Here is a 16,772-nt window from a genome sequence, read left to right as displayed (position 1 = left end):
GATATGAAGCATTTAGCAGTTAACAGTTAACATTATGGTGATGGATGCTGATAGCAAACTGCTTAAGCATTATCTTAAAACCAGTAATGCTTGAGATCACTACAGATACTAAAAATAAGAGTGGAGGGTTCACAGGAAACAGAACAGCCAATATAAGGAAAAGGTGGACTCCTGATATTCATATAATTATAATCATATATACTGCCAGCTATAGTTGGCAAACACTGGTGTAGAACATATTTAGATGGAAAAACTGAACATTCCTGGCTAAAATTCTGCTCTTTGTCTTCAGACAGCCTAAGGAATTAAAAGATGGCACACTGTCCAAAAGAAAATCTCCAAATAACTTTTAACAAAGAAAAATTTCAAATAACTTTGGTCAGTATACAAATATTAAAACTGGCAAAAATTTCTTCCCACCTCTGCTAAAGAATTTTACAATTATTTATCAAAACTGATCAACATGTTCAAGAACTATAAAGATAATAGATTTTCACAGAATTGAAACAACCAATTCAGATTTTGAGTAATTATCAATGCATTATGGAATTTTTGCAGCATAACTGTGATAATTTTGATTTTAACCTATTTATCTCCAAGTTTTCTGGCTTAGAGCAATTCATCACACTTGTGGTTTTGTCTTAATGACAGAATATTGTTTACCAAGAAACATTCTTTTAGTTGTATCCCTCCGAGACTGATAATATTTCGGCAGTTCTGTACAATTTTATACTTAATAACAGAAAAATACCTTAAGGGTTGCAAATTTTATGGAACAGCTGAAATATAAACAACTGCTTTTCTAACAGGTTATTACCTTAAACTTTTTTAAAAACAGTTTTGCATTAAAAACCAAATAGACCACTGATTACCAGAAGGATGTTACCTGCTATCACGGTGTTTACACATTCATACAAAAGGGACATGGCTGAGGTACTGCAAGACAGAAAATAGAATGCAATTTATGTTGAACTGTTAATTTTGCAGCACATTGGCAATTTTAGCTGGTGTCTGAAACATTCCCTCTTGGTTACTGCACTTGTCTCATATGGCCTGCTGGCCACTTGTAAGGCCACCTTATTAACTTTTCAGTACAAAGAGAAACTTTCACATTCTTAATATGTTTTCCCACACTCTGGGAAGTTCAAGGTGGTAAGATACCCCTCTCCAATGTTATGCTCACTTATCTCCTGCAAAATATATCTAACATATGCCATCCACTCTTCCTAAGCCTTATTGTTCAGGTACACTCAGATGTAACTTCATCTTATTTGCCCACTAGCACTTTAATTACCTCACCTCTTAACTAAATCAATGTTAACTGATCAAGCAACTGACTGACATCATGCAGTACAAGCGGATGTTAACAGAATTTTCTGAATCTCACATGGATTTGTAACAGTTTAATGATAATGTTAATATTTAATATATACATGCATCCCTTTCCTCGGTTCAATATATGTTACCTTCCCTTCTCAAGCCCTTGGCTCAATAATCTTTAAAGATTATTATTAGACCATAATACACAAGAATAGAATTATGCCATTTGGCCCATTGAGTCTACTATCAAATCACTGCTGACAATTTTTTCCTCTCAACTCCATTCTACTGCTTTCTCCCCAAAAGCTTTTATGTCTTTACTAACCAACAGCCTATTAACCTCAGCTTTAAATATACCCAATGACTTGTAAGCAAATACAGATCAAACTTTGAATATGAGATCATTATTGTCTGCATTACATGAAAATAATCTGAATGCTCATTAGTGAAATGTCTAACTGTTTATACGCTGTTATGCTTTTGCAATAACTGTCAAGTGTGCTAACAGCTGAAGGAGTAACAGGAAAGCCTCAAAAATGTAGTTGATAATTTTAAAAATGCACATCAAATTATCAAGCAACATATAGTTCATACTTATTTACTTCAATTATAAGAACCACTTGTTCATCAAAAACTTGTGTTTTTCCCTGTAGGCAGGGAACAGTGAAGTACCACAAAAAATATAGTACACAAAGAGCTTACAACACACTTCTTAAATTACAAAATGTGTTCATTAAAGTAAAACTTCACAGTATTGTGTCCAGAACACTGATGCAAAAAAACATTTGCTGAAAATACTATTTACTATCAAACAATATGGATAGTTTTGATAGTTTTTTGTAACTCATATCCCGAAATGAATACAGATTTTTAAGATCATATGATTAAATCTAATTTTGAGAGAACAAAATAACATTTAAAAATCCTTTCTGCAAATAATTTAATTAGTTAGAAATGTATTGAAATACAATATTTTAGGAATTATCATTCACGTTACAAGAATGTCTGGTATCTAATTTTATATTGAACTTTTTGGAGTAAGTGTGAATGCAAGCCTTTGATTGCTAGTCTTAAGATAGTTACTCAAGTAGCACAAGACTGTTAAGCAGACTGAACGACACTTTCTGAATTCCATGTATCACGAAATAGAACAGTATGCATCTTATCCAGACTTACTGTTAGATGGCAGTGGCTGTTTGTTCAAACGGAAAAAGAGAACAGTACATGCCATTACTAACCTGTGTATTAAATTTGTCAGTGGTTCAATGAGTTTCTTCCCCAGCCGTGGCTCAAGTGGGGTAAGAGCTCCAAACTAGCAGAAAAATAAGTATTACTGTTAAATAAATTCACACTTACAGTGAGTGTAACTATTATCAAATGCAAACTGATCATCTAAACAAAACTTTTAATCTTGAACAGTAAGGCAGCCTGGTTGGTTTGGCACCCAAAAAACAGCCAGGATCAATGTCACAATGCTGAGAAGGCCACAGCATACAGTACTATGCAAAGTCTTAGGCACGTATAAATAGCTAAGATTTTTGCACAGTACAGTACATGGGTTAAAATAGTAAGGCAGTTAGGAAACAGAAATAAGAGAACTTAGCTTTGTAAATTAAGTGTTAACAGTATTAAGTGTTATTTGGTAACTGGAAAGATCAATATTCAGTACTGTGCAATAGCCTTAAGCACCCTAGCAACATATATGTGCCCAAGACTTTTGCACGGTACTGCAGCTTAAATATTACTACAAAGAAGCCATTGAGTGTTAGCTTAAGGTTCAAAGCATTTCATATAATATTTCTTATCATATTATCAAAGTATTTCCTTTGAAATAACTTGCAAATTGCTTTGATGGTATTTCCTCCATTTACTGACAGTTTGAGAATCTAGAATGTTATCATATTCATTTCCCTTACCACAGGAGCTTTGCCTGAGCAAACTGTACTCTTAGCATTCCAATTTGACCTCTGCATCATAAGCCACTTTTAATGACCTTTCTTACCATTAATCAAAGTAAGTTAAATTACTGTGTAATTGCTGTAACATTAATTGTCGATTCAACCCCAAAATCAACCAGCAACTGTGGTGAGCTGTCAGTAACAGTCATGTCAGATTTTGAAGGGTGTATATGAAAATAATTTTCTGCAGGACCCTCAAGTTTGTAAGAGTAATTGCACCTTTTATTTGTGGGACCGCAATCATCTTAATTATCCATGAAAATCCAGCTTCCAGATTCCTCATTTTAAATTCTAAGATTCCCACACTAACAAGTTAAAAATGTATCTCAATTTACATTTTTAGTTGTGAGCAGAAAATTCCCAATTTTTTTAAACAACTTGCATCTTGTAAAACACTACAGACCAACCTTTTACATTTTCTGGTCACAATGTGACACAAGGAGCGCAGGAGAATGAGAGGAGGTCTTATAAAAGTATATGAAATGTTGGTAGGCATTTCCCCCTTGGTTCTGGCGAGGCTAGAATTAGTGGTTGTAAGTTTTGGTTGAAAGGTGGAATATCTAAGGGGAATTGGGGGGGGGGGGGGAACCTCTTAGATCAGAGGGTGACGTGAGTGTGGAACGAGCTGCCAGCAGAAGTGGTAGATACAAGTCCAACTGAAACATTTAGAGAAGTGTGAATGGGTGCATGGATGAGAGAGGCAAGAAGAGCTATGGTCAAGGTGCTGATAGATGGGAATAAGCAGAAGACCAGGCTGAGGGGCCCTGTTTCAGTGCTGTGGTGCTCTATGGCTAATTATTTCAAACTCTCATCGTCCCACCCTTCTAATAGTTCCATTACATATTCCATTTTAATAATCAGAATTAGTTACAAATTAGGTTATTTCCCTTTACTACTTCAACAGATACAGAACAAGATGCTCAATATATACCTGTGTACAATTTGATATTTGATCCACCGTTACAAACACAGCACCACCATAAACATTTAAAATCTAGGGACAACCAGCTCATAGAGTAAACCTAGGCTAAAAGGTCTGATGTCTGCCTTTCCTATAAAGATTTTCTTATTAACTTACAAGTTTAATTATTTTAATGAGGACCCAATTATTAGTTGATGATGTCATCAGTTTGAAAAACAGTGGAGCCAGAGAAAGGTAATTCTTCGGATTGCGTCGAGCAAGTTCACAGATAACATTTACGGCAGCAGACTGAACACCTGTAGAACAAACAGAGGCAAAAGTCTACACAGAGTGATAAAGTGTAGAATATCTAGAACCCTGCCAATGTGATAATTCAGCACATTGGTGCATTTGTGCAGCTTAACTTGATTGATACTACTTTGTATTTACAGATTCAATTACTAAGTTTAAAAGTGTGTAATACAAAAGCTGTGCAAAAATTACTACTAGTTAATATTTGGGAGTAGTGGACACCAAGCACAGTTTGTGAAGTATTATGAATCAATCTAAACTTCAATACAAGTTTTAGCTAAAATATATGATTCAAATATATGATGCAACTATGAAAATGGACAAGGGAGAGCCAGTGGATGTAGTGTACCTGGACTTCCAGAAAGCTTTTGATAAAATCCCACATAGGAGAATAGTGGGCAAAATTAGGGCACATGGTATTGGGGGCAGAGTACTGACATGGATTGAAAATTGACTGGCTGACAGGAAACAAAGAGTAGTGATTAACGGGTCCCTTTCAGAATGGCAGGCTATGACCAGTGGGGTACCGCAGGGTTCGGTGCCGGGACCGCAGCTGTTTACAATATACATTAATGATTTAGATGAAGGGATTAAAAGTAACATTAGCAAATTTGCTGATGACACAAAACTAGGTGGCAGTGTGAAATGTCAGGAGGATGTTATGAGAATGCAGGGTGACTTGGACAGGTTGGGTGAGTGGACAAATGTATGGCAGATGCAGTTTAATGTGGATATATGTGAGGTTATCCCCCTTGGTGGCAAGAACACGAAGGCAGATTACTATCTAAATGGAGTCAAGTTAGGAAAAGGGGAAGTACAACGAGATCTAGGTGTTCTTGTACATCAGTCAATGAAAGCAAACATGCAGATACAGCAGGTAGTGAAGAAAGCTAATGGCATGCTGGCTTTTATAATAAGAGGAATTGAGTATAGGAATAAAGAGGTCCTGCAGCAGTACAGGGCCCTGGTGAGACCACACCTGGAGTATTGTGTGCAGTTTTGGTCTCCAAATTTGAGGAAGGACATTCTTGCTATTGAGTGAGTGCAGCGTAGGTTCACAAGGTTAATTCCCGGAATGGCGGGACTGTCATATGTTGAAAGATTGGAGCGACTGGACTTCTATACACTGGAATTTAGAAGTATGAGAGGGGATCTGATTGAAACCTATAAGATTATTAAGGGATTGGACACACTGGAGGCAGGAAGCATATTCCCGCTGATGGGTGAGTCCAGAACTAGAGGCCACTGTTTAAGAATAAGGGGTAGGCCATTTAGAACAGAGATGCGGAAAAACTTTTTCACCGAGAGAGTGGTGGATATGTGGAATGCTCTGCCCCAGAAGGCAGTGGAGGCCAAGTCTCTGGATGCATTCAAGAGAGAGTTAGATAGAGCTCTTATAGAAGTGGGGTCACGGGATATGGGGAGAGGGCAGGAACGGGGTACTGATTTGTGTATGATCAGCCATGATCACAGTGAATGGTGGTGCTGGCTAGAAGGGCTGAATGGCCTATTCCTGCACCTACTGTCTATTGATTTTGACCAAATTAACTCAGGCTCAATTAGAGCAAAGTGGAATTTTGATATAAGTTTTTAACAGAGTAAATATATTCCTTAAACTAAATAATTCAGCTTTGGATTCTGGAACATATTAGACAGTGGCTTATGTGCCCACAACCGTGTCCATTCAACTAACTTAATCTCCTGAAACACAGTTAGATTTCTTCACACAAAACAAAATGAAGAAGAGATCAAGTTGTCAATTAATTCCTAGGCTAACTTGCGCAACCAATTAAGACAGTATTTGTTAATGTTCTATAAAAGCAACTGACCAGAATCTGGATCCTCCAGTTTCTCCTTAAGGCGTGGGAAGGCAGGTCGCAGGGATTCCGGATACTTGAGGAACACCTTGTACATGATAAGCACAGCTTTCTTTCTAATGTAAGGCTTTGTGTGAGACATCTGTGGATCAAAGTAGCTGTTAGTGTACAACTATAAATGCAGAGATCAAAAGAGGGACCCTTCTCAAGCCCAAGTTTCAAATCTAAAACAACTCACCAATGTCATAATGTCATTTGCCAAATCCCTGGCAAGATCTGGAGTAACAAAACAGGATAAACCTGTCAATGCAACACCTGTATCATACTGATTCGGGCTGCTGAGATCCTGTGTGTAGTTACAAAAAAAATTCCAATTAGAATTAAGAGTGACATTATCCATAGCACAGCAAAAATTAATGACCACATTTTAAAAAAATGAAAATCCATTTATCAACCTTCTCTCAACTTGCCTTACGAATCTGATTTGTTGTTAACATGATTACATCGGTTCCTTCATAAAAACACTGAGAGGCTGCCAAATACCCTATTCTCTGCGGAAAGGAAAAATATACACAGTTAACAGAATCAAATATAAAAATCTCTACACATTTCACATTAAGGTACAAGTCAGCAGGAGCAAAACAAAGTACACATTACACTGCATATTGACAGTGGAAAAATGAGAGGTTAGAAACTGGATACAAATAAAAGGGATAATTAGATCGGGGAGGGGGATTCTTCAAACAAGTGTTCATCCAAATTGGATCAGATTTCTGTACTCAATCAGAATAAAGAGTTAATTTCAAACAAATAGGTACCTTTTCATATTCATTACCAACTTTGGGAGGTGAAGGGGTGGCATTGCAAATCAGAAGAAAAACCACACGGTCATTACAGAGGCATTGTAACAGAATAGGTTGTTCTAGCTGTTTAAAAGTGATTTAGACAGACATATGAACATGCAAGGGATGGAGGGATATAGCCCATGTACAGGCAATGTACAGTTTAAATTTGCACTCTTGTCAGCAAAGGACATTGTGGGCCAAATTTAGCCCCACCTATTGAACTGACAATACCCATAGACTCAAGTAACAAGTTCTGGCTATTGAAGGCTAATGTGGTACTAGAAAGTTTGAGAGACCTATAGAATTATCTGTATTTCTGCATAAATATGACCTAAAGTGTGATCAGATCTTCACAAGTCCTAAAACTAGATAGAGAACCTGATTAAGTAAATAACACAAAAAACATATTTATTTATTATGAAAAATTATCCAATATTACATCCATTTGTTGAAATAAGTATGTGAACCTCTGGGGAAATGCCTTCTACAAAAGCTATTTGGAGTCAGGTGTTCCAATCAATGAGATGACATTGAAGGTGTGGGTTGTAGAGGTGCCTTGCCCTATAAAAAAAGACACACAAAGTCAGGTTACTGACAGAGCCTGCTCTTCTCAAGAAAGATCTGTATATGTGCAGCGTCGCTCGATCAAAACAACTTTCAGAGGACCTTATAAGAAGAATTGTAGATGCGTGAAACTGTAAAAGGCTACGAAAGCATTTCTAAAGACCTGACTGTTCATCAGTTCACAGCAAGAAAAATTGTCTACAACTGGAGGGAACTCAGTACTGTTGTTACTCTCCATAGGAGTGGGCATCCTGCAAAGATCACACCAAGAGCACAAACCTGCAATGCTGAAGGAGGCGAAAAATAACCCAAGGGTAACAGCAAAAGACCTTCATAAATCTCTAAAACTTGAAGTCTCTGTTCATGTGTCAACTATAAGAAAAACACTGAACGAAAATGGACATCACGGAGGAAACCACTGTTCTCCAAAAATAAAAGGAAATAAATGTTGCACGTTTCAAGTTTGCAAAAGGCTACCTGGAAGTTCTACAATGCATTTGGGACAATGTTCTGTGTTCAGACAAGACAAAAGTTGAACTTTTTGGCAGAAATGCACATTGCTATGGTTGGAGGAAAAAGGGCACTAAACACTAATTCCAAAACCTCATCCCAACTGTAAAGCATGATGGAAGTAGCATCATGGTTTGGACCTGCTTTGCTGCCTCAGGGCCTGGACAGCTTGCAGTTTTAAGGGACCAATGAATTCAAAAGTGTATAGTGTATCAAGACATTTTACATGAGAATGTCAGGGTAACAGTCCATCACCTGAAGCTTAATAGAAGTTGTATGATCAAGACAATGATCCAAAAGACAAGAGTAAATCAACAATAGAATGGTTTAAAAAGAAGAAAATTTATTTTGGAATGGCTGGGCTAAAATCCTGACCTTAATCCTTTAGAAATGTTGTGAAAGGACCTGAAGTAAGTAGCTTATTCAAAAGTCCACCAATATCCCAGAGTTGAAGCAGTTTTGTAAGGAGGAGGAATGGCATGAAATTAATCCAAGCTGATGTGCCGAACTGATCACTAGTTTTGAAAATGTTTGGTCGAAGATATTGCTGTATGGGGGGGTGGGGGAGTCATACCAGCTACTGAAAACAAATGTTCACATAATTTTTCAACAAATACATGTAATATTGGATCATTTCTCTCAATAAATAAAGTATAATATTTTTGTGTTATTTATTTAAATGGGCTCTGTTTATCTAGTTTCAGGACTTGCATGAAGATCTGATCACCTTTTAGATCATACTTATGCAGAAAAAGAAAATTCTACAGAGTTCAGAAACTGTATGTGGTCTACAACTACAGGACAAACCTTTTTCAAATAAATATTTACAGCTCTATTACAATGACTGAATGTACCAAGAATTAATTGAATGGGGAAAAAGATCAACTATTTTCTAAAGCCCTGATACATAGTATTAGTGGTTTTTTAAAAATTGTGATTATGCACATCAACTTGCACAGACGTCTAAACCATAATTTGAAATAGTTCCAGACGATAAGTGCAGTTTGACGAATACACTCCAAGCAGCAACACTACCATGTGGTATTTGTGTCAACATCAAGTATTAACTGAAATGAGGCAAATCAATATAAAATCTTCAAATTTCACATCCTTTAACAAGAAATGAACAACTATACAACTGATCTTTTAAAAAAAATAGTAAAGGATCAGTATTTCAGATTGGAACCACATATTCTAAATATTCTGAAAGATAAATGAGTGAGGGAAACAAATGAAAAAGAATTTTTAATACAAGTTTTCCAGAATAGACAAATTTCAGCATTTGCTAATATTTATGAACCTTAAGCTGAAATCCTTACAGGAATAATTAAGCTTTAGTAATTCATAGCCATCTAATTAGCAAGGACTGCAGTTAATATGCATTCATTTACTGAACAGTAGAAATATTAAAAGATGAAGCTTCACCTTGAATGTAAACTTTGATGAACTCATTACTTCTATAATATTGAATGCAGCCCAGCTGATGTCATATCCCAGCATCTGCAGCTATTATGGAGCAAAAAAAAAACAACTTTAAACAGCAACAAACACTAACAATATATTTTCTTAGGTACCAGGATCAAAACTGCACACCAGGGTCTTAAAGCCCAATACTTTCCATATAAGTAGTATGAGTAGGCATGGATCCATCAAGTCTTGCAAGCCACATAATATAATCATGGCTAATCTATGCTGGCTTCTATTCCTCCTCTGTGTCATTTCTCTACACTCCTCTACTGATTGATGAAAAATTTATCCATCTTCATTTTAAATAGTTCTAATGATACAGGTTCTGCTATCCGCTGGCCAGGTAATTCCAGAAACTCTCAAACTCTTAAGGGAAGGAATTTCTATGTAGCCTCTTATTTTGTAGTTATGTCCCCTTGTTAAGGACTCTCCCATTCCATGACTGAGAACACCCCGAATTTGCTCTGTAAGATCTCACTAGGATTTAATATATTTAGAGTCATAGTGCAATGAGGCACAGAACCTGGCCTTTTGGCCATATAGCCTGTGCCAATCTATTATTCTGCTTAGTTTGAACAGCCAGCACCTGGACCATACGCCTCCATACCCCTCCCATCCGTGTACTTATCCAATTTTCTCTTAGGTGTTGAACTCAAACCAACATCTTCTGCTGGCAGCTTGTTCCACACTCTCACCACACTCCTGAGTGAAGTTCCCCCTCAGGTTCCCCTTACACCCTTAACCTATAATGTCTAGTTCTTGTCTCAGCAGTAAAGAGCCTGCTTGCATTTACTCCATCGACACACCTCATTCCTCTGAACTCCGTGGATACAGGCCCAGATTTGGTCTTTCTCAGAAGGAATCCCAGGAATCAGCCCAGTGAACCTTCTTTGTACAGGCAACAATGCTACTGTCTATTTTTAGACCATGTTCCAGGTGAGGCCTCACCAACACCCTGTAGAATTGCAACAAAAACTCCCTATTTCTACAGTCCAGCCCCTTTTTACTGTTTGCCTTTTAAAAAAAAATTACAATCAGAATCATATGTTGTGAAATCTGTTGTTTTGCTACAGTAATATATTGCAATACATAGTATTAAAAGCTATAAATTATAAGTATACAAAAAGAAAATTAGTGAAAAAAAGAGAATACTGAGGTAGTGTCCATGTGTTCAACTACTAGTTGAACTGCCTGCTAGTTTTTTGTGATTCATGCACTACAACAGCTAGATCCCTTAGTACTTGTCTTTCTCTAATTAGATAATAATCTGCCTTTTGAATTCTCTTACTGAACTTCATGATCTCTCAGTCTCCCACATTAAATTCTACTTGCCTGTCTTTTTTGCACTCATTCAGTCTGACTATACCCCACTGCAGAATCATAGTCCTTCGATCTGCAGCAAATCTGAAAACCTTACATACTATTCCTTCCTCCAGGTCATAATGTTAATTATTGGACAACTGCAGGCAAAGAATTAATCCTTGAGGTACTCACCAGTTACCTCTGATCTAAGGACCCATTTATTCCAATTCTGCTTTCTATGAGACAGCAAGTTTACAATCCATTTTAACTTACTTCTTTCAATATCATAAGCTTTTGATTTACACACTAACTTCCTATCCAGATCTTGTCAAATGTCTTTTGGAAATCTCAATACACTACAATTACAGGTTCTTCTTTATCAATATTCCATTGCATCCTCAAAGAATTCTAGCGAATTTATCAAACCATATACCTTTTGTAAGCTTAGGTTATTGACACTTTCTTAAATGATTAACTATTTTCCCTTTAATTATTGATTCTGGCATCAATAATTCCATTCTGAACAAGAGAGTCACAGTGGCTGTTTTCCAATCTTAAAGTACCTTCCCAGAATTTAGCAAGCAAGGAAAAATTTCAACCAATGGGTCCAATGCATCTGCAGTGACTTCCTTTAAAACCCTGGTGTACAATCTATCACGTCCATTAAGAGCACAAGACTTACAGGCAGAATTAGGCTATTCGACCCATTGATCATGGCTGATTTAGACCATAAGATGTAGGAGTAGAATTCAGCCACTTGGCTGGTCCTTTTCTCCCCCTCCTCAGCTCCACTCCCCGACCTTCTCCCTGTAAACTTTCATGCTGTGTCCAATTAAGAACCTATCAAGCTCTCCCTTAAATACATCCAATGACCTGGCCTCCAAGGCAACTTGTGGTAAGAAATTCCACAAATTCACCATTCTCTGGCTAAAGGAATTTCCCTGCATCTGTTTTAAATGGCCACCCCTCTATCCTGAGGCTGTACCCTTTTGTCTTACACTCTCCCACCATGGGAAACATCCTTTCTATATCTATGTCTAGGCCTCAATGAGACTCCATCCCCCACCATCCTTCTAAATTCCAGCGAGTACAAACACAGACCTATCAAACATTCCTTGTATGATAACCCTTTCATTCCCAGAATCATCCTCTGAACCCTCGCCAACACCAGTACATCTTTTCTCAGATAGGGTACTCAAAACCGTTCACAATACTCAGCCTCACATTCATGCTCTTGTATTCTAGACCTCTTGAAGTCAATGCTAACACTGCATTTGCCTTTCTCACCACTAACTCTACCTGCAAGTTAACCTTTAAGGTGTTCTGCACAAGGACCCACAAGTCCCTTTACATCTCAGATTTTTGGATTTTCTCCCCATTTAGAAAATAGTCCACGCATTTATTTCTACTACCAAAATGCATGACCATGCATTTTCCAACACTGCATTTCATTTGCCACTTTATTGTCCTTTCTCTTAATCTGTCCAAGTCCTTCTGCCTGTTCCCTCAACCAATCTTGGCAACAAAGCCATCTATTCCATCATCTAAATCACTGATATACAGCATAAAACGAAGCAGTCCCAACACTGACCCCTGTGGAACACCACTGGTCACTGGCAGCCAACTAGAAAAGAGCCCTTTTATTCCCAGTCACTGCCTCCTACCAATCAGCTGATGCTCTAACCATACCAGTAACTTTCCTGTGATACCATGGGGTCTTAACTTGGTAAGCAGCCTCATGTGTGACATGTTGTCAAAGGCTTTCTGAAAGTACAAATATACAACATCCACTGCATCCCCTTTATCTATCCTATGTGTCACCCCTTCAAAGAATTCCAACAGGTTCAGGCAAGATTTTCCCTAATGGAAACAATGCTGACTTTGTCCTATCTTGTCCTGTGTCACCAAGTACTCCATCACCTTACCCTTAACAATTGACTCTAACACCTTCCCAACCACTAAGGTCAGGCTATTCGGTCTACAATTTCCTTTCTGCTGCCTTCCTTCTTTCTTAAAGAGTAGAGTGACATTTGCAATTTTCCAGTACTCTGGTACCATGCCAGATTGCAATGGTATTTGAAAGACCATTACTCATGCCTCCACGATCTCTACTGCTATCTTTCAGAACCTAGGGTGCAGTTCATCTGGTCTGGTGACTTATGTACCCTTGGGTCTTTCAGCTTTTTGAGCACCTTCTCCCTTGTAATAGGAACGGCACTCACTTTTCTTCCCTCACACCTTCAACATCTGGCACACTGCTAGCATTTTCCACAGTGAAGACTGATGTAAAATACTCATTCAGTTTATCTGCCATTTGTTATCCCTCTCAACCCCATTCTCCTGCCTTCTTACACACCCTCTGACATCTTTACAAATTAAAATCTCTGCTTTACAAACGATCAATCTCTGCTTTAAAGATATAACCAATGACTTAGCCCTCCTGAGTTCTTCCAGTCCTTTTATCCCTTTTAAGTGGGATTTTGAAAGGTCCCTGATAAATTAGTCCATCAATATCTCAGAAATATTAGCAATCTTTTCTATGGCAAAGATCGATGCAAAAATTTATTCAACATATCTGCCATTTCTTTGCTGTACAATTCAACAACTTTGTTCTGTACAGGCCCCCTTATTTAACTCCTCCTGCTACTATATATATACACACATAAAACTTCCACTGTTTTCATACTACATGCAAATTTTCTCTCAAAATTCATTTCTCGCTTCCAATGAGCTTTTAAGCCTTCTGCCAAATTGCCCCAGTTCTCGAGCCTACCACTAGCCCTTGACAATTTTTATATGTAACTTTTCAATTTAACATTTTGTACCTCCTTTGTTAATGTTAGATTGTGTCTTTCTCATTGTGTCTTTTTTTGATTGGGATAAACTCTTATGAGTACTAAGAGATCAGCTGTTTGAATATTTGCCTTGTTTGTTTGCTGTTGACTCATTTACTCAATCCATAGATAACTACGTCCACCTTCCAATATAATTGACCTTACTTTCCCCAATCAGCATTGTCAATTTAAATGTAATGTTGACCTTCAAAGTGCAATTGGAATTCTATCTTATGGCCACTATCCTCCGATAGATCTTTCACCAAAAGATCCCGCATAACCCTTCCTCATTACACAGACCAAAAGTAAAATAGTTCCACAATATATTGCTCTTTAATGCATTTCACAAATTCTCCTTCAATGATATGCTTGTCAGTTTGGTTTTCCAAGTCAATATATAGATTAAAACTTACCATAATTGCAGTTTCCTTGAAACATTACCTTGATATTCCCTGTTTATGCTTTGACATATTAAGTAGTCACATCTTGGGGGTCTACAGACTACACCCACCCCTGTCATTCTTCCTCTGGTAGTCATAATTTCAACGCAAACCTATTCCAGGTCATTATCCACTATCATTATATCACAACATAACACCAATTATATGCCCCTTGATTAAAATACCACTTCACTTCCTTTCTCCATTCTTTTGAAACAGTGCACAACCTGGAATATTGAAAAGCCTAGATAGAGTGGATGTGGAGAGCACATTTCCTACAGTGGGGAAATCTAGGATCAGAGGGTGCAGCCTCAGAATAGAGGGATGTACGTTTAGAGCAGGGGTCGGCAACCATTACCACTGAAAGAGCCATATGGACCCATTTCCCACAGAAAAGAAAACACTGGGAGCCACAAAACCCGTTTGACATTTAAAATGAAATAACACTGCATACAACGGTTTTTTTTGCCTTTATGCTATGTATAAACAAACTATAATGTGTTACATTTATGAAATTGATGAACGCCTGCAGAGAAAACGAAATTACATTTCTGCATGCAACAAAAACATTTTGAACTCCGAAAAAAAGACGTTGGGTTGAAGGTTACTCCATAGTTAGCCTACCTTCGATCGAAAAATTAAAAGAAATCGCGCACTGGCGGGTGTCAGGGATTGGCAGTGGTGACGTATATTAATAGCGATAAAAAACGTTGTGGCGGTGTGCTACACACAGTGCTAAAATAACGACACTGCAATCAAAGATAACTTTATTCGAACTAAACAGCTTTGCTTTAAAGCCTCCCTCAACCCGCCCCCCGTGGGCGCGGATGCTCCAAAAGACATATACTCACAAAACCCCGTAGGCTATCTCCCTTAGCCGGAACGGTGGCTAATTGTGAGCCGGTTCGGATGTGCCAGGAAATGGGGTCGCCACAACGTTTTATTTAGATAGTACAAGATCACCATAATCTTCAAATTTCGAATTACATTTCAAAAACTAACAAACCACGGGGAGCCGCAGCACAGAGATGAAAGAGTCGCATGTGGCTCCGGAGCCACGGTTTGCCGACCCCTGGTTTAGAGAGATGAGGAGGAATTTCTTTAGTCAGGGCGTGGTGAATCTGTGGAATTAATTACCACAAATGGCTGTGAAGGCCAATCATTGGGCATATTTAAAGCAGAGGTTCATAGGTTCTTGATTAGTCAAGGCATCAAACTTTATGGGGAGAAGGCAAGAAAATGGGGTTGAGGGGGATATTAAATCAGCTAAGATAGAAGGGTGGAGCAGAATTAATGGGCCAAATGGCCTAAATCTGATTTTTTGTCTTATGGTCTTATAACTGAACACCCAGACCCCTCTATCCTGAAACCATGTGCCTATAATAGTTTTTCCAATCACATTCAAAAATTGTTATGTGTTTTCAATTTATCTTCCTAAAAATGCTATTTAGATTCAAGAATAAAGTTCTGATATTTTTAGTATTATTTACATTTTTGTATTCCAACCACAATATTTCAGAAAATATCCAAACTTCATATTAATGCATGTAATCCAGCATACCAACATGTTTATGTATACCATTTAATCTCCCCCAGGATCTAACTCTTCCCTCCTACATAGCCCTCCATCTTTCTTTCATTCACGTGTCTCATTAAATGTACCTGCATCTACTACCATCCCTGGCACCTACCTCTCTGTGTTTAAAAACTTCCCTCTGACATCCCCCATTCATTTCTACTGAGCATTTACACTTGTTCACTTTAAACTGGGTGCATACATTTGTGCTGATTAATAAGTACCAGAGTGGGCCACTCTCATTTTTATAAACATCTTATAAGTTTAGGGTGCAGTTAAAGTATATTGCAAATTAATTGCAAGGAGTGATGTGAAGCTTAAAGAGAGGGAGAAGGGCAGACAGCTATGAAGGCCAAGTCATTGGGTATATTTGAAGCAAAGGTTGATAAGTTTTTGATTAGTGAGGCCCTCAAAGGCTACAAGGAGAAGACAGAAGAATATGATTGAAAGGGATAATAAATCAGCTATGATGGAATTGCAGAGCAGATTCACTAGGCTGAATGGCCTAATTCTGCTCCTATGTCTTACAGTTTATTGTCTTATGGGTAACTATTGAGTGCCTCACAAGACAACTGCATCAACTGAGGATAAACCAAACCCGCTATAATGCTCTACGCTTCAACATTTGCAAAGACCATGAGACTGAAAGTTGCAAATTATTCCAGTTGGATTAAATCTTGCAATATAATTTAATTTTATTTAACTCAAATTGATGACATTTTGTACTTACATATGCAAGTTTGATGACTGCATTGGCTTTGACTGCAATGTTGTCCTGCTTGAGCTCCTGCTTTATTTCATCAATACATTGTGAAATATACTTGGCCTGTAAACAAGAATAATCACATTCAAAACTTGACTGAAATTATTATAAACAAGCACTTTGAAAATAAAACCAGGCAAGCTACAATTGTTATTTTAGATGC

General features: G+C 37.7%; 1 protein-coding gene across 1 annotated transcript in view; it reads right to left on the bottom strand.

Moving 5' to 3' along the window:
- The window catches only part of ap3d1 (adaptor related protein complex 3 subunit delta 1), a 102,779-nt gene that overhangs the window by 62,814 nt on the left and 23,193 nt on the right, over positions 1-16,772 (bottom strand). The window contains exons 2-9 of the mRNA XM_059991085.1: positions 16,577-16,672; positions 9,653-9,733; positions 6,779-6,859; positions 6,547-6,654; positions 6,321-6,450; positions 4,357-4,496; positions 2,559-2,632; positions 887-936 (exon numbers count right to left, since the gene is read on the bottom strand). Of these exons, the coding sequence (XP_059847068.1) occupies positions 887-936; positions 2,559-2,632; positions 4,357-4,496; positions 6,321-6,450; positions 6,547-6,654; positions 6,779-6,859; positions 9,653-9,733; positions 16,577-16,672 (760 nt within the window). The remainder of the gene's footprint in view (positions 1-886; positions 937-2,558; positions 2,633-4,356; positions 4,497-6,320; positions 6,451-6,546; positions 6,655-6,778; positions 6,860-9,652; positions 9,734-16,576; positions 16,673-16,772) is intronic.

The sequence above is a fragment of the Hypanus sabinus genome, chromosome 16, assembly GCF_030144855.1.
Source record: "Hypanus sabinus isolate sHypSab1 chromosome 16, sHypSab1.hap1, whole genome shotgun sequence".
Classification (NCBI taxonomy): domain Eukaryota; kingdom Metazoa; phylum Chordata; class Chondrichthyes; order Myliobatiformes; family Dasyatidae; genus Hypanus; species Hypanus sabinus.
Note: the sequence above shows the minus strand (reverse complement) of the source record. Positions and strands in the feature narration are given on the sequence as shown.